At 38.3% G+C, this 17,802-nt stretch overlaps 1 protein-coding gene across 1 annotated transcript in view; it reads left to right on the forward strand.

Moving 5' to 3' along the window:
* CEP192 (centrosomal protein 192) overlaps window positions 1-17,802 on the forward strand; it is a 94,686-nt gene that overhangs the window by 44,661 nt on the left and 32,223 nt on the right. The window contains exons 28-39 of the mRNA XM_054814184.1: window positions 855-1,743; window positions 3,549-3,697; window positions 5,537-5,767; window positions 7,260-7,385; window positions 8,058-8,201; window positions 8,409-8,472; window positions 9,165-9,304; window positions 9,426-9,518; window positions 11,214-11,329; window positions 13,191-13,367; window positions 16,238-16,328; window positions 17,121-17,297. Of these exons, the coding sequence (XP_054670159.1) occupies window positions 855-1,743; window positions 3,549-3,697; window positions 5,537-5,767; window positions 7,260-7,385; window positions 8,058-8,201; window positions 8,409-8,472; window positions 9,165-9,304; window positions 9,426-9,518; window positions 11,214-11,329; window positions 13,191-13,367; window positions 16,238-16,328; window positions 17,121-17,297 (2,397 nt within the window). The remainder of the gene's footprint in view (window positions 1-854; window positions 1,744-3,548; window positions 3,698-5,536; window positions 5,768-7,259; window positions 7,386-8,057; window positions 8,202-8,408; window positions 8,473-9,164; window positions 9,305-9,425; window positions 9,519-11,213; window positions 11,330-13,190; window positions 13,368-16,237; window positions 16,329-17,120; window positions 17,298-17,802) is intronic.

Below are 17,802 nucleotides of genomic sequence, written 5' to 3' on the forward strand. Positions count from 1 at the left end.
TTTCAAAGTCGTAAAGACTATATAGAGAAATAATCTATACTGCACTTGGATGCTGCTATTTGGGATTGATTCATGCATTTTTAAATGTGAAAATCTTCCCGGTATTGGATACAAACACAATAAATAAGACAACTCACTGCAGGTCTCTGTTTTTTAAAATAATAATGTCTGTGAAGCTGTTAGCAAGCTTAAGATTCTGCTCCATTTGGGAGGTTTTTTTGGGGGTTTTTGGGGTTTTTTTTTTAATAGTACAGTTACTTTCCCACAGAATGGCTTTATAAAGTCATAGGAAGTCAAACAGTTTTGGCCCTATGGCAACTTCTTTAGTCGGTGGTAATTTCAGAGAGCAGAGCATTCTTCTGGTGTTAATGCCTAGTGTGGTGTGTTGACCCCAGCTGGTGGCTGAGCTCCCCCCCCATTGCTCACTCATCTCCCCACAGCAGGATAGAGGAGAGAATTGGAAGGGCAATAGGGCAGGATGGGGGATTTGTGGGTGAGAAACAGAGAAGGCCTTCACACTGTGCAAGCACTGCTCTGCTTATCAACATTGTTTTGGTCACAAATCTAAAAATACAGCACCATAGGGGATGCTATGAAGAAAATTAACTCCATCCCAGCCAGACCCAGTACACCTAGCTAGAATGTGACTTTAGATAGTAAACAGGTTGCAGTTGCAGGTTTTCTTTTTCAAAGTGAAGAGCCACAGATGTTACAAAAGCAAAACTTCAGACAAGACTTGATGATCTTGATTATTTGTATTGGATGGCAATACCAGTATTAAGGTCTATCTTGTTTTATGTATCCTATTTGCTTTTCTAAAATTTGTAATAGTGCATATTATAATTGTTTACTAGGGTGAAAATGCTAGTGAACTGAGCACAACAATAATTCGAGCCAGCCCAACTCCTTTGCAGGAACATACAAATGGAAATCTAGAAGACCACTCATGTCAAAGAAACAGAAAAGAAGCACTGCTTAGTATTGAACAGAAATCAGAAGAAAATGAACTTGCAGGTCTTCAAAGAAAACTTGATGATGTACTGGGTCAAGAACTATCCAAAGAAGGCTTTCCAAAAAGTGAAAAGCAGCTTGCATCTATTCCTTCAAACTTAGCAGCAAATAATAAAGAGGTAGATCATGTTAAATCAGCTTTACCAAGTAAATTATGCATATTTCAGCCACTTTCTGTTAATGTTGATGCACAAGAAGTGTGGCAGGATCAAACAAGCAAAGCACAGAGACAAGGATTGCCATCCTTGAATATGTTACCCGTATATCCTGGAGTAAGCACTTACATGCCATTCAATCAAAACTCATCTGGTGAACCCTATGTTCCTATTTCAAGCTTTAAATCCCATGTCACTACCTCTGTGAGTCAAGCTATTTCATCTTCTATTCCCACGCTGCTTACAGGACGTTCTCTTGCAACAACGCCGTTTGCACAACAGCATCTGGGAAATATACCATCTACCGGAAATACAGTTTTGTCTCAGTTTCATGGCTGTAGCTCTGCAGGTTTTGGTCTTCCAGCAGGGCTTCCTTGTTCTGGTATCCCAGAGAATCCACTTATGGTAGGAATTCCTCTAGGTCCAAATATTGGTCCTGGCTCTTTGGGTGCAGCTTCACTTTGTAATCCACATTCTACTTCCTGGAACAAGAATATCTTAAATATAAAATCATGTACTGGACAACCTCTTGGAGCTGGTAGAAGCGAGTGGGAGTTGCCAAAGTCACCTGGTATTGGTAAGTGTGTTTTTTAGACTGTGTTTAAAATACAGCTGTGGACAAGAATGGTGATAGTCATGATGCTAATATTCTACTAAATAAAATTAAGATGACTACTAGGTGTAACCACAGTTATTGTTTATGCAAGCTTTGTTATTTAAAAAAAAAAAGTATTACTAATTTTCCTTAGTTATATTCTCTGAATTCAATGTGTATTCTTATAGTCCCCCTAATGGTCTTAAAAGAAAGTTTTCATAATCTAGAAGAATTTCAGCATTCTTCTTCAGCACTCAGTGGTTTTGTGTTTGTTTAAAGGATCTAGAACTGTCTTTCATAGGAGGAAAAGAAATCCTAGCTGCAGTCCGTACAGTACAAGTCATGCTCTGGAAATTCAGTTGTATTTTATGTGGAAAGTAGATGATATTTCTGCCTCCAGCCTAACTTGGTATTAGCAGTCAGTTAAGCCAAAAAATCTGATGAGGAGAGTGGAGGGCTTAAGCTGTTTTCTGGTTATGAAGGGGAAAGACAAGCTGCCAAGTACCTTCTGTACTTTCTGCTATTTCTCTGTGTCTTGACTTAGCTCGAAACCTAAGCAATGCAAATTGATGATTCATTTTAAAGACTTTTTTTAACCTATTATCTCTTTAGTTGCTTTTTGCTATATATTTTTTCTGGCTAATTCCTTGAGATTAAATGACAAGCTAGTGGGGTTGAAAGTTTGAATTTGTGACAATTTATAGGTTATTTTCTGTTTATTGATTGTTTTAAATCATTGACCTTGTTACTGCATTTTAAAAAAGTAAAATTTGAACAGTCTTACTCTCTGCCTGTTTTTAATATACATAATTTCTAGGGTTTTGCACATGTTTTTGAACTCTTAATATCTATGTAGTCTAAATTTGAATTTTGGTAAGCTTGAGTTTTTTTAACTTAATTTCCAGTGATGCTAGTCTTAGTTTATATTTTCACCTTCATCCTTGTGCTAAATTTTATTTTTTGGAGGGGAATAAGAATGGGTAGCTTTAAAATAAAGCTTGTTGCACAAGTAACTAAAACTACTTCAGGTAATTATGTGTGTCTCTGAGAAGTCAAACTTTTAATTTGATGAGAATACACATTAGTGGGTTTCTGGATGTAATGAAGATTGATCCTGGGTGTGCTGGAGAACTCTTCATTTGAGTTTTGAGCTGTCATTATAATATTGGAATTCCTCTGAAAGAGTTATTTTGAATATTTTAGAAGTAAGGACTTCGTGGACGTAAAATATTTGAAGCAGGATTTTTTTGATTTGGTGGTAACTTTTGATGACTGCATTTCTACAGCAAAAATCTACTCTAGGAGTACTCAGGATTTTCGGTAGCAAAAAAATGCCTAAACACCTTTTTTAGGTAACAGTTATACTCCGGTAAAAATATTTTCCTTTTGGTTGGTGTAAATGTTCTAAAGACGTTATAATACTGATATTCACATTTTCTGAGTTGGGCTAGTCCTGATGAAATTGTGAATGCTGAGTGTTTTATATGAGGTGTGTATATATATATATACACTTTTTGAGTAAGTGTCTGTACGGGATGTGCTATTTCTCAAAGTATTTTTGTTCATGACAATAGAACTCCAAATAAGATGCAAATTAGAAACCATTGATTGAAATTCTGAGTATCAAGCTTGTGGAAAACATTCTTATGAAAACTGTAGGAGTCAAACATTTCTTTGCCATAATGAAGCATTCATCAAATAAGTTTATAAACTTGACATGGTGGCAGTCCGAGTGCTGATTTGTTTCTGGGTACATGGAACTAACAGGAACATATTTTCTTCCAAAGGACATGTAAAAGTACCAGAAGAATTGAAGTTTCCTAATGCCTGTTGTGTGGGAATTGCATCACAGACGATTCTTAGCATTTTTAATCCAACTGATCGGTGGTTGCAGGTCAGCATTGGAATACTCAGTGTTTCAGTTAATGGGGAAAAGGTAAGAGATTTTTTTTTTAATAAAGCTATAGGAATAATCCTGTAATTTTACCAGATGTCATATGTAAAATTAGAGCCCTCTGTACAGATTTGTAACTTTTTCCCATTTTATAGTTAATACGCACAAAAGCAGTGCTACCCTCTTTCAGCCAGGCCACCTGACTTATTCCAACAAGTGGGCATAGAGAGGTAAACATCACGTGATGGGATTGACTTGCAGAATTGTTTTGCGTGTGTAAAGTGTGGTAGGTTTGAATTTACTGCTTATTCATTCCCACTTTGTATGCAAGAAAAGTCAGGCCTCGAAAAGAAACCATCCACACTGAGGACTGTTACTGCTAAAACATTTTGTGCAGTTTGCTCCCATTTTTCTTGAAGTAAGGAAGTCTTGTGTGACAGAGAAAGAAACATTTGGAGCAGTCTTCAAGCTACATGGGTTGTTCTGTGCGTTATATGTAGCTTGTAGGCCACAGATTGGGCATCTTGCACTTTAATTTTGTTAAATTCTATCTACTTTTGTCATCATACTAATAGTTCCAGAGGTAAAAGATCTCAAGAACATGACAATGAGTTAGATTAAAGGTCCATCAGTGTAATTTCCTTTACTGATGAATATTCTTAGTAGAGAAGAATGTAACAACAGAAGCAGCATAGTATACTCTGAACTTCTGGCAGTTTGGTGCTTGGGAACTTCTGAGCTGGACTTCATTTCCACTCTTAGTAGTTTTTGGTGGACTGCTCTTTAACTAGATAATCTTTTGAAATTGTGTAGTGTTGTCCACAGTTCAGTTGTGGATTCTATGCACTACTGCTTTTTTCCCTTTTTAAATCTGGTTCTTGCTGTTTCTGTTTGGTCCTTATTACTGAGAAATAATGGACAGTAATTCACTTTATATAACGTTGCTGCTTGTAAGTCTTAAAAATCATGATCATATCCCTCCTTAAGTATATTCTTCCAGCAAATGTAGCATGTGTCTTTCCAGCAGTATGACTTCTGGTTTTGCTTTCGTTTTCTCTGAACATTTCCTCTTTAAAAACCACCAAACCACAAATCTGTATGTGTTTATATATACATGTATATATGACAGTTCAGATTTCTTACCTATTTTTCTAGTCACTCAGTATCGTGGGGCTTTTATGCAGCTCTTCAAACCTGAGATTCTCTTATGAGGGTGATTTTTTTTTTTCCATGAAATTACTTAACAGTTGACAGTCCCATTTGCAGTTGTTTCAATGAATAAATAAATACATGTAATGTTTGCTGCACAATGTAATTGAAAACCATTTTTTCAGTCAAGTTAACTCTGAGATACACTGAGTATGACTTGCAGTCTGTTGCTGAAGATTATCTATGAGTATGTTCACAACAGAAAGTTTAAGGCATCTGCACTAGGATTTACTGGTGACCTCCATCTACCGACCTTTCCATTACTGTTCCACCTTACCTCTTCCTCCCATCTTTGATGGCAGAAAGCACCAAGTAGAATTGGCTTTGTTTATTTTACTGCTGTTCTTTCTCAAAAATCAGGGGTTCACTTATGAAATAATTTTCAGCTATAATGAATACTACAATCCCAGTGTTAATCTTTCACTAGATGCTGGAAAGAAACCCCAGCAACTTTCAGGCTGACTTATCTAACTCTTTAAATTTAAAAGAAAATGCCTACAGTTGAGTGAGATGGAAGTGGGACATGAATATGAAGATGCAATAATTAATATTGATTAAAAACATATACAAAATGTCTGTATTGAACAGTGGTGCCAGATATATGTGGTATTTTGAAAGAAGCTCTCCTCTGGCAAGAGATCTGTTGAAAATGACAGAGATTTTGTTTTTCAGATGGATCCTGTGAAATACCAGTGTCTGGTTTTCAAGAACAAAACCATCGTAGGATCCTATTCTACAAATGATCTGAAAATACTTTTCTTACCTTGTCATTCGGGGATCTTTCAGTGTATTCTCAATGTGTCATCTTGGCCAGTTTCTGCAGATGCTGAGACAATCGTTCAGGCAGAAGCTTTGGCAAGTAGGGTAGTTCTGACAGCAGTTGCTGAAAATCCTAATTTAGAAGTAAGTAGCTGCTTATTGTGGGGTTTTTTTGTGTTTTGTTTTGTTGGAATTTTATGAATAGTTTAACGACACTGGAAGAGAATAGGAATGCAAAGTTGTTCCTCAAAGGAACTTGGGATTTCTTATGTTTGAAGTGGAGAGGGAATATAGGAGAATGTTTATGAGAGGCTTGTATAACTATCTAGGACGTTTTAGTTGTGGAAAAGCACCTAGCTGGCAATGAAGAATTATTATGCAACTCTCTGAAAAAAATAAATCAAAATTCTTTCATAATTAAAAGAATGGATGAGATCTTAAACATCTGAATATCTGCAATGTTGGATACCATTGGGCATTAAAATGTAAGAAAGCGCATTTATTTCCAATTGTAAGAATTTCTTTATTTTTTTACATCAAGAAGGCTTTGTCTTAGTTTCTTATTACTTTCAACTTGCTTATGGTTGTAGAGAATATTTTCTTATTTTTGACGAATTAAAAATTAAACGTACGTGGATGTATAAAATACTTTGCCTTGTGTCTTATCATGGAGAACAACCAGGTGGGAGTCAGTGTGACATTAAGAATTAAATCTGGCTTTATGTAGTCCTAAGTTTAAGAGTATGGACAGGAGGAAATGGGCTTGGTGGTACTTTTGGAGGTGATTGAACAAATTACATGCTAGTCCGTGACGTCGCTGATAAAAGTAAAATTTTCAGTCATTAACCGCAGCTAACAATTTATTTATTTATTTTAAGGTGGTCTGTTAACCTGCTTTGGGCTGAATATATGTTTTAAATGATAATGATATTCTGGTTGAATACACATGAACGGATATAGGGTTTTTTTAAAAAATGCTTCTGCTACAAACTTTAATTTAATTTTTAATGCATTTTTTAATATGTAGTTTGACAAGATCCATCCTTCTTCATGGTATAGTTCATTCAAACTTGCTTTGTATTTAAATTAAAATGAATCCTTATGCTATAACTCTGCATGTCTTGTTATATTCCTGAGATTGAAAAAAGGACCAAATAAAAGCTGTGTTTTGCTGCAGATCATGACACTTAAGTGTCTTTATGCTAACAAAAAATTAAACTACTTATTTAGTTTCTTAACTTTTAACTTGCGAAAATGACATTTTAACTATCTAAAACTGACATTTCTTACTTGCTAGCAATAATCATGGCTTAAATTTATTTTTCTTATTTTAAGTTAGCCAAAGTAGTTTGGTTGTGTACTGGGTTTTGGTGGATAGATAGTGCACTAAGACTGGCTTAATTGATTGAGGCAAAGTATGTGGGAGATAGCCAATTGGATGTAACTCCTTTTGATATCACAGGAAACGCATTTCTTAGACTCCTCCTACCCCTGGTAGGTGGTGTGTATTGTATGTGTGTATAGCATTAAGAGGATGGAATAGGTGAATAACATCATTACTTTCCCAGTGCTTTTGTATGGTAGTGTGTTTTGGAGGTTTTCCTCCCTTGTAAGTTCTGCTTTGTCTTAAAACCAGGTGGAAACAGGAAAAAGAGATTATCTGGATTTTGGTGACTTGACTTCTGGCAGTTGGAAGGCTCTTCCACTAAAACTTATCAACAAAACCCATGCTTTTGTGCCTATTAGACTCATTATTAATGCCGTAAGTACAGTAAACTTCCTGTATGTCAAAGTTAGCTTCTTGTGATACTGAATTTTAATACCAAAACACTCTGTTATATGTCATTAAGAACCGTACCCTGGGCATGAGATGTAAGATTCTCAAGAAAACTTTGGTTAGTCAGAGTGACGAGTCCTGCTCTCTGGCTCTGCAGAGGAAGAGAGAGTATGTTAAACTTGCTACAAAACAAGTTGCTTTGTCTTCCACTAGACAATAATAGCCTGTATTATAGGCTACAGTATGCTCCTCTGCATCTCTGTGGCAATGCAGTTTTCAGGTTTTTGGCTAGGCTGGCTGCTGTTTTGTGCTGTGGGAAGAGCTGGTCTGGTTTCCTTATGTGGGGGAACAAGAACTGGCCTTATGTTAAGGTTAGATCAGGTCATCTTGGTGACCAGTGAGGTTTGGTCTTGAACTTCTTGAAGGCTTAACCTAACTGGTTCCAGCCTGTCTCCTTTTACTGCAGAAGGGTTTCTGACTATTTTTAGAGGGTTTGCTGGACTATCACATACCAACTGAAACTACAGGCTAATCTTTGATTGTTTTTTCCAAACTACTTAGATCATTCGGAACTTGCCTTGTATTTCTAGCTTTGTCAGCATTATTGTTAGTGACGATGAAGTATTAAAGGTATTAAATCTCTTATTTCTTTGACAGAATGCAGTAGCTTGGCGTTGTTTCACGTTTTCCAAGGAACCAGTTAATCCTTCTAATGAACAATCACTTCAAATGGATGCAGTTTCTCAGATAGCAGCTCCATCAGTTGTCAATCATGTGATACATGCAAGCTATGATGGGCAAGTGAGTAGTTTATAGTTGACTGATTCTTCCTGTTACTTGCTGTCTGAAATGACGGTTCTGAGTATCTGTGTTGACAGTAATGATTTTTGGGGAGTCTGCTACTTGAGCAGTAGAGTTTTGTTGCTAGTTTTATTTTTTTTTTTTTCTCTTCAGTAATTCTCTCCCCTGCCCCCTCCCCTAAGATGAGTCAACCAATTTCTTTTTCAGGATCCTGAAGCTTTAATGGTTTGGGTTCTGTTCCATGCACCTAAGAAACAAATTTCTTCTTCAGGTATAGCAATTTGATTTTCATTTCAACTAAAACAAATTTGACTTTTAATGTATACTTGTGTTAGAATTGCAGGAACAGGCTGCAAATTTGAAATGAAATGTTCCATCTTTGGTTTATGTCCTAATATTTCAGGTATTGAATTCAGTTTTAGTAACTGAAGGAGGTGGAATACTTCTATGTGTTAATCTTTTAGATATTAACATGGGTATTTATACTTCAGTATCAAGCTGTACAAAGTGGTTATCTACTGCAAGATGTGTGGAACTTGTTTTACTCCTTTTGCTGAGGGAATTAAATCATTGCTTCAGAAAACATTGCACTGGTTGCAAAATAGATAAGAAATGTGAAGAAACCTCTGAGGTTTTCTGGCTTCCTGAATAGTAAATAGTGAATAGGAAACAGGATGTATATCAACTAGTTTAACTAGTATGTTAAAACATTTTTTTTTCATTTGCTGTAGGGGCAATGTCAGCCACATTTGACAGAAAGATAAAAAAAGTAAGATCCTGTGAGACTTTATTTAAAAGAAAAAAAAAAGTGTTGCCAGGGTAATGGGGGGAGTTTCTGTTAATATCACCACAACATTAATATGTTAAGATTGGACAGTAGCTGAAGTGAGATATGCATCCATAGGAATGGCCTTTGCTGCTAGCAGACTTCCTTGCTTTTGTTACTCATGGAATTGTTCCTAGATTCCTTGGGTCCAGCAGATGAGTTCTTGGCAAGAGTTGATGTAGAAGTGGATAGTCCGGGACCTAGCAGTGTAATTAAAAGTATTCCTCTCCGAGCAAGAGCTGGAACAGCAAGGATACATGCTCCAAAGGACTTACAGGTTTGCATGTATTCACAAAGTGTGTTTTAATAATAGTTTCTCCTAGCCTACTTATTTTGTAATGTTTGGTTTTATTACATATGTATGTATACATACATACACACATCTTTACGTTTTCCAGACAATATATCTGTCTACTAGTGTGGGTTCAACAGCCAAACAGCAGCTGCCATTGAAAAATGCTGGAAACATTGGTGTATATTTGAAAGTTAAGGTAGGTTGGCTTCTCCCTCTTGAAATCATGAGCTTTGTGCTGTTAAGGTTCCATTGAAACCAGATCAGAGCCTTGGGATCCTAGCTTAACTGTGTGGTTTAACAAAAGGTTTACAAGTTTACATAAGGGAATCTGGAGCACGGGTTATTTTTTCCTCTCTCCTTCCAGTTGCGGGCAATGACATTGGAAGAAACAGATGGACCCAGTCTATCAATACATGGCTCCATGGCTGGTGTCACTGCCACAATTTTGGGTTTTTTGATAATGGGATGGCCTACGTGGCACCAGGCCTGCTGGCATCAGATGAGATTCACCTTTCTCAAAGGGGGAAGAGGGTCTTTGCCCAGGACCTTGCAGGGCTCATTGACAGAGCTTTAAACTAGGCTTGAAGGGGGAAGGGGATAACATCAGGCTTGCCTGCGACAAGCTGCAGGATGATGTGCCAAGGTTAGAGGATGGGGTGCTAGTGAGGGCCCTCAGCCTGTTGCTCTGAGATGTGCTGGCTGCACTGGAGCACAGTTGAAGTCTTACAAAGATGAGCTGGGGGCTCATGGAGTAATAGGAGCCAATAGGGAAACACCAGTGAAATACCTCGAAGGAATTAAGGGGTGTTCCTCTAAGAAAGCGACAAGCCCAGCTGACATGCCTCTACACCAATGCACAAAGCATGGGCAGCAAACAGGAGGAGTTAAAGCCACTGTGCTGCTAAAAGCTACAACCTAGTTGCCATTACTGACACTTGGTGGAACGAATCCCACAATTGGAGTGTCACTATCGATGGCTACAGGATGTTCAGAAGGCACAGGTGAGGAAGGAGGGGTGGAAGCATTGTCCTCTACCTCAAGAAAATAATTTTTTAAGAAAAATACTTTTATAATTTTTAAGAAATAGATTTTAACAAGTGGATAACAAATATGTAAAAGTAGTGAATCCTGTGCTGCATACCAGATGTTAATTAGCTAGTAGAGTAAAGCCCACTTAGAGCAGCAAGGAATATTAGCATTGGGAAACATATTTCTTTCCTAAGAAAGCTGCATTAGTTTTCAGTGGACATCTTGCCCACTCAAGTATGAGTTCTTCTCAGATACGTGATTTCTTTACTTGACTTCAATTTTCTTGAGAATCCATGGAAAGTATGGTCCCAGACTGAAAGGTAACTAGACACATTTGAAACTAGCATTTCAAAGTCAACAGAAGGAGGAGTTGGTCCCTTTTACATTTAAAAAAAATAAAATAAAATTGCATGTTGTTAGACTGTCATTTCTTGGGGCGCAGGCCATAGAAGTAGGATGCATGACTAGAATTGCGAATGCCACACTAACATGATGATCCTGGATACTAATTGATACCAGTAATGGTTGGTACCACCGTTGAGACTAGTGATGTTACTTTACTAGTGGTGTACCATTGCCATGTTATATTTATTGTTAAATTCTTTAACTCTCTCTGTGGCCCCTTCAATGTTGTATACACAGTTGATGTCTTAAGATGCCTCTTTTAGACGTATTTCTACTATAGCGTCCAACTTTTTAGAAGAATTTAAGTGCAGAGTTATGGGAAAGTTCTGAAGGTGCCAGGTGCATTTGAATTGTCTGAACTGTATGTGTGACAGATGCACAACCAAATTGTATTATATGTTGTAGAAATGTTTACTCCCTTAAAATAAGTAACCAACCCTCCCTTGCCCACCTTCAGACATCAAATCAGGACAGCTGTTTTGCTGTTGAACCTGAGGATCTCTTCCTTCTTCCTGGAGAAGAACGAGAAGTGACTGTCCTGTTTTTTCCAAAAAATTTAATGACTACAGAAAGGTAACAAAACTGATTTTATGCTGCCTGTTTTAAACAGAGCTACTTTGGACTTTAAGGTCATGAACAAATTGAAAGTTTTACCTGCAAGGGAAACTTTGACTTCAGTTGTTTTTGTGAGAGTCCTCATTTGTTACAAAGTAGACTTTTGCTAGGGTTCACCTGTTCTTAGGTTCCTTGCCTCTCTTGCTGTATGTAGCTTAATGAGTAGCTAATATTTCCCATCACAGATCAACAGATGTCCTGAGATTTGTTTAGTGTAAATAAATGGAGTAAGTCCCTGAAACCCTTTATATGGTACTTGTTTCTAAAGTACAGCAAAGCTTTAAAATACTTATTTTCAGCAGCCCCTTCAGTTTCTTCCCTCTTCTTCACTCCCCTGAGACAAGGGGAATATGATTTCTATTTTACATATGAAAATACTCAAGCACAGATCAGAATCAAAAGTATTCATTAATTTTGGCTGCCATAATGAAATAAAAGTTCATCTGTAAATCCTGTACAACACTAACGTACATGTTCTGTTTGCAGATGTAAGCATTCATATTTTTGCATGTTAGCATCTGTTGAACTTCATTCTGTGAAGTAGACTTGATTGGTTCAAGTGACCATTCTGGTGTCATGTAAGAGTTTTTTGGCAATGGCAGGGGTCAGACTCATTTCTCCAGAGCAGATTTTCCTCTTTTGTTACGTGTTTTCCAGTTTCTGCTATCATAGAGCAAGAATGGACAAAGGAATCTGTCCAAAATATGTTCAGCTTCACAGTCTGGTTTAATGGAGCCTACTCGGTGTATTAAACAATGAGAAGTTCTGTGCTAATGACAGTATGATCCTAATGGATAAGCATGCAAAGTGATTAGTCATTGCTTTCCTGTGGCTTTATGCATAACTGCTTTGCTTTACAGGCTCAGGGTACTCAGTAGGGTTGGAAATTTTGCAGTCCACTTGCAAATGCTGCCAAAAGGCTAATTAACTAAAGCGGTAACAAGGGTGCATGTTCCCTTCTGGTGGGATGCTGGGCTCTGTCAGTAGGCATCATAGGAATTGGATGACAGCTAGAGTGGAGGTCTTGAGATTCGTTCCTTGCTGTGAGTCTGTGCTATAGAGCAAATGCTTCAGCCTATTCTTTAAAAGCTTGATTTCATTCCTGCCCTATACTTTTTTTTCCTTGGGTTTTTTTTTTCCTCTTTTGTTTTTCTGATTGATTTTTCTCTTGTTTCCTGTATCATTGGTTAGATACTTCCAATCTCCACTTCCTTCCCTATATACTCTAGCCTTTTGTTTTATTTCTCTCTTGGCTTGTGTCCCCCTTAACTAGTTAGCACTTTCTTTTTCCTCATTCCTCCTCTGTTTTTTGGTTTTGTGGGATTTTGTTTTTCAGCGTGTCTAGTTTCTTCTCTGTTTTCTTTTCTAGTTAGGTCCAGCTTTCCTATTCAGTATTAGTGCATTTCTTTCTACTTTATTACTTGAATCTGTACTCCTGATGCTCTCTTTCATCAATTTACCTGCTCTCCCTGAAGTAGGCAGTAGTCATCTGCACTGTGCTTGTGCCCTATAGGGTAGAAACTGTATCATGAAAAGCCTTCTGTAGTCTCTGAAGTACTTACCTGAACTGTTTCCAGATAAAATGCCTTCAGAAGATTGCTTGAGGTACACGTGGCATGCATATTTACAAACCATAGGATTTAAATTTTGCTGTGCCTAAAGCTGGCCTTTGTCATAAAATAATAAAAAGTTTTTGTATTTCCCCCTCAAGAAGGTAGTTTAAAATGGCCTATCTATATTTTTTTTTCAGTTACGTTTTGTTTTCATCAGCTAATCTTGTTCTGTGGTAGGATTTAAATTTATTTATTTACTTTTAAAGCACTTTGAAAATCCTTGTGCTGCCATCTGGGCCTCAGTATGAAGTGGTGATAAAAGGTGAGGCAGAGTCTGAAGAAAATAGACCTGTGTCTACAGCTGCTGGGTGCTCAGACATCCCACCCATTCTCTCCAACAAGCAGTTCATTGCCTGGGGAGGAGTAACACTTGGAGCATCAGTGTAAGTATAAGCTGGGCAGCCATTCATATAGAATATCATGTTAAGTATTTTATATTGCACTTATTTGAAGGAAAACTTCCTTACTGTCCCTGTTCACATTAATAATCCACAGGTGATAAACTAACCTGTTTTGTGACTCGAGTGAGAGAAGCAGTATATTACAATTGGGGTTTTTTGTGCAAGAAATTTTTGGAAACAAATTGTGATCTTGTTTGTGCTTTTTATATTCTTCAGGACTCTTTAATTATTATTCAAATAATATCTGATTCTGCAAGATTAATGTTATGTAAGTAGAAATGTAGTGGAAAATACTTTCCAAGCAAGTTGATGGAAAAATTCTGTTAGTTCTTTTGACACCTACGTCTTGCTAGAAATAAATCTGTATGCTTGTTTTTCTTCAAATCATCCATTAAGAATAGCAGAATCCAGCCTGGTAATGTAATCTGAGAACCCGCCGACTGGAAGAGGGGGAACATAACCCCCATTTTTAAGAAGGGTAAAAAGGAAGACCCAGGGAACTACAGGCCGGTCAGTCTCACCTCCGTGCCTGGCAAGATTATGGAGCAGACCCTCCTGGAGACTATGCTCAGGCACATGGAAGATAAGGAGGTGACTGGTGACAGCCAACACGGCTTCACTAAGGGCAAATCGTGCCTGACAAACTTGGTGGCCTTCTATGAAGGGGTTACAGCGTCCGTGGATAAGGGAAGGGCAACTGAAGTCATCTACCTGGACTTGTGCAAGGCATTTGACACTGTCCCGCACGACATCCTTGTCTCTAAATTGGAGAGACATGGATTCGATGGATGGACCACGCGGTGGATAAGGAATTGGCTGGATGGTCGCACTCAAAGAGTTGGGGTCCACGGCTCAACGTCCAAGTGGAGAACGGTGACGAGTGGCGTTCCTCAGGGGCCGGTACTGGGACCGGCACTGTTCAACATCTTTGTCGGCGACATGGACAGTGGGATCAAGTGCACCCTCAGCAAGTTTGCCGACGACACCAAGCTGCATGGTGTGGCCGACACGCTGGAGGGAAGGGATGCCATCCAGAGGGACCTTGACAGGCTGGAGAGGTGGGCCCGTGCAAACCGCATGAAGTTCAACAAGGCCAAGTGCAAGGTCCTGCACACGGGTCAGGGCAATCCCAAGCACGACTATAGGCTGGGTGAGGAACGGATTGAGAGCAGCCCTGAGGAGAAGGACTTGGGGGTATTGATTGATGAGAAGCTCAACATGAGCTGGCAGTGTGTGCTTGCAGTCCAGAAAGCCAACCGTATCCTGGGCTGCATCAAGAGAGGCGTGACCAGCAGGTCGAGGGAGGTGATCCTGCCCCTCTACTCCGCTCTTGTGAGACCCCACCTGGAGTACTGCATCCAGCTCTGGGGGCCTCAGTACAGGAGAGACATGGAGCTGTTGGAGCGAGCCCAGAGGAGGGCCACAGAGCTGATCGGAGGGCTGGAGCACCTCTCCTATGAAGACAGGCTGAGAGAGTTGGGGTTGTTCAGCCTGGAGAAAAGGCGGCTCCGGGGAGATCTAATTGCGGCCTTCCAGTACCTGAAGGGGCCTGCAGGAAAGCTGGGGAGGGACTGTTTATCAGGGAGTGTAGTGACAGGACAAGGGGTAATGGGTTTAAGCCGAAGGAGGGTCGATTTGGAGTAGATGTTAGAAAGAAATTCTTTACTGTGAGAGTGGTGAGGCACGAGAACAGGTTGCCCAGAGAGGTTGTGGATGCCCCCTCCCCCTGGAAGTGTTTTAAGACCAGGTTGGATGAGGCTTTGGGCAACGTGGTCTAGTGGAGGGTGTCCCTGCCCGCAGCAGGGGGGTTGGAACTAGATGATCTTTAAGGTCCCTTCCAACCCAAACCATTCTATGATTCTATGAATAGCACAGGCTGTTGAACTTACCTGAGTTAAATGATTTGAATTTGAATGTGTTCTGATGCTAAAACTTTGTGATGCAGAATCCATTGCATTCCTAATTAGCCTTCAGACTAGTTCTTTTCTGAACTTTTTTAGTTTCAAGTTTACAGCTTCAGTATTCCCATGATTTAATGGAACTGTTCATGATTGTCTGGATATACTTTGTTTATTTTGTGCGTAACGGCTTCAAGTTTTGCAGATCTTTAGACTGCTAGTAAGTATTACTTTAGGGACTAATCTCCCATTGTTTGATACTGAACTTTTTGAGCAATCAAATAATGTTCCCGGTTGTTTAAAAGTGATCCATGTTTGTAGCTAAGAAGAGTTTCTGATAGCTATATTCCTTTTTTTCTGTTTTGTTAACATAGTGTATTTCTAATAGAGTAGTTTTGGCTGTTTGGGAATCACTTTCTCTTCCCTGTATGCTACTACCTTTTTATTTTCTGTTCCTCCTTAAAAATAGTTTTGATTCACCATTGGTTTTAGGAAGCTGAAATTATTTTAAAAGTTTCTGTTCCAACAGAGTACAAAACGGTGTCTGCCACTGTTTCTGCAAAACTAAATGGATCTGGATAATATAGTTATAACTGTGTCTTCAAGTGTTGTTTTTTTAATGAATTTTCGTATTGACACAACTGCTGTTTGCTTTAAAAGTTCAAACTTAAGTACAATACTTGACCTTCAGAAAAGCTGTAATTATATGTATTTTAAGGGTGTTTTGCTGTATGAGGATTGATGTGTAATGGTGTATAATACTGTAAGATCTGTAAATTTGAGAATACAGAAGTAACTTTCCAGCTCACATATTCTGTTGTAACAAGAGGTGATTTTTTTTCCCCATGAAATGATTTTACAAATCGACTATCCCATTTTCATTGTTTCTATGAATACACATATGCAGTTAATTTACATTTACTGTAAAATATAACTAAACTTCACATTTTTCAGCCAGCAGAAGTTAACTCTAAGAAATGACTCTCCATCTGTCACTCAGCATTTAAGACTGTTGATAAGAGGCCAGGATCAAGACTGCTTTCAGGTAACTGTCGTGAAAATTTCTCTTCAGTGTTTGACAGCTATCAGGATACATTTATAATAAAAATGTGTTTGCCCTGAAGGGTTGTTCTTTATAAATGCCAGTGACTAGCAGGCTGTGTATTTCCTCTGAGACTGCCAAGATGGACACGGCAGCAGAGCTTATGCTACACTGGCACCTTAGGAAGAGCTGAAACCTTAACAGTGCTGCAGCAAATTAGAGCTCAGGTTACAGCTCTTTAAGCTGCTGTAGCACAACAGAGTCAATACGTGGTGGAGTAAACAGTCAGTGGCCCTTCTTGCAGGAGGGATTCTAGACCTCACTCCAAGGGACTTTGTGTACGTGAGGGAGGAAGGAAAGGAAAACTGGAATGAGCTTTTGGGGATTACCAAAACTAGGGGTGTGTTTGGTTGTGGGTTTTTTTTTTGTTTGTGTTGTTACATAGTCCACATACATCTATATCCCCTTTTTTCCTCAGATGTTCAGATGCGATATCTAAAATCTTCAACTGAGAGGGAATTAATATAGTGCTGGTTAAGTTCAGCCTTACCGTATTGTGGTTTGAAAGCAAAAACTCTGTGGTCTAAACTGAGAGGCATCAATATATTGTGGGAATGTAAAGTATCTTGAACTTGGTCTTTTCTGTTGCATATTAAGCATCGGAACCTTAAATATGTGCCATTGTCAACTGAGTTAATCCAGGTTTTGAAGAAGTTAAGTTTAGGTTACTGTTGAAGTCTTATTACTATGTTTTTCCTATCGTAGTCACTCACTTCGATGTCTTCATTTTTATAGCTGCAAAGTATATTCGGATCAGAAGAACGCTTAACTAGTAATTGGGAACTCAAAATCCGTCCCAAAGAAGATACTAACATATACTTGATGTTTGCACCTACTCGAATAACTTGCTTCTTTGCAAAGCTGGAAATCAAACAGCTGGGGATTCGATCACAGCCAGGAATTAAGTTTACTGTAAGAGTCCTAACAACTTCTAATGATTTCTAACATACATTTTTATAATTATTTTAAATCTGGTACTGAATAGCTGCTTCTATCGAAAAGTTGAAACCTTTCAAGATATACACCGTCTGTACACTTGTTAAAGACTGTGTGAGCGCTAAATTTTACAGTTTGAACATTAGCCTCAGTTTTGCATGCACTTTTTCCCCTTGTGAAGGAAGAAGAAAGATTTTTATGTACTACGTTAAAAGTAGCCCAAGATTTTAACTCTAGAACTGTAAAAAAATCTGGACTTATCTTGGTTTATAGGTAGACCTTAAATTAATTTTCAGACAAACTTAAAGTTTGAATAAACTTAGGCTTTTTTATTTCTTGCATGCTCTTTTCAGTTCACATTTTAAGCGTTTTCATTTGTCTTTATGTAACTCTTTATATATTTTACCATAGTTTTACAGAAGTTTTAATAAGAAGCTTTCTTTCATTTGAAGTAGTATTTTTGTTGGTGATTTTGTTTGTT

Source organism: Grus americana, chromosome 2, assembly GCF_028858705.1.
Source record: "Grus americana isolate bGruAme1 chromosome 2, bGruAme1.mat, whole genome shotgun sequence".
NCBI classification, from domain to species: domain Eukaryota; kingdom Metazoa; phylum Chordata; class Aves; order Gruiformes; family Gruidae; genus Grus; species Grus americana.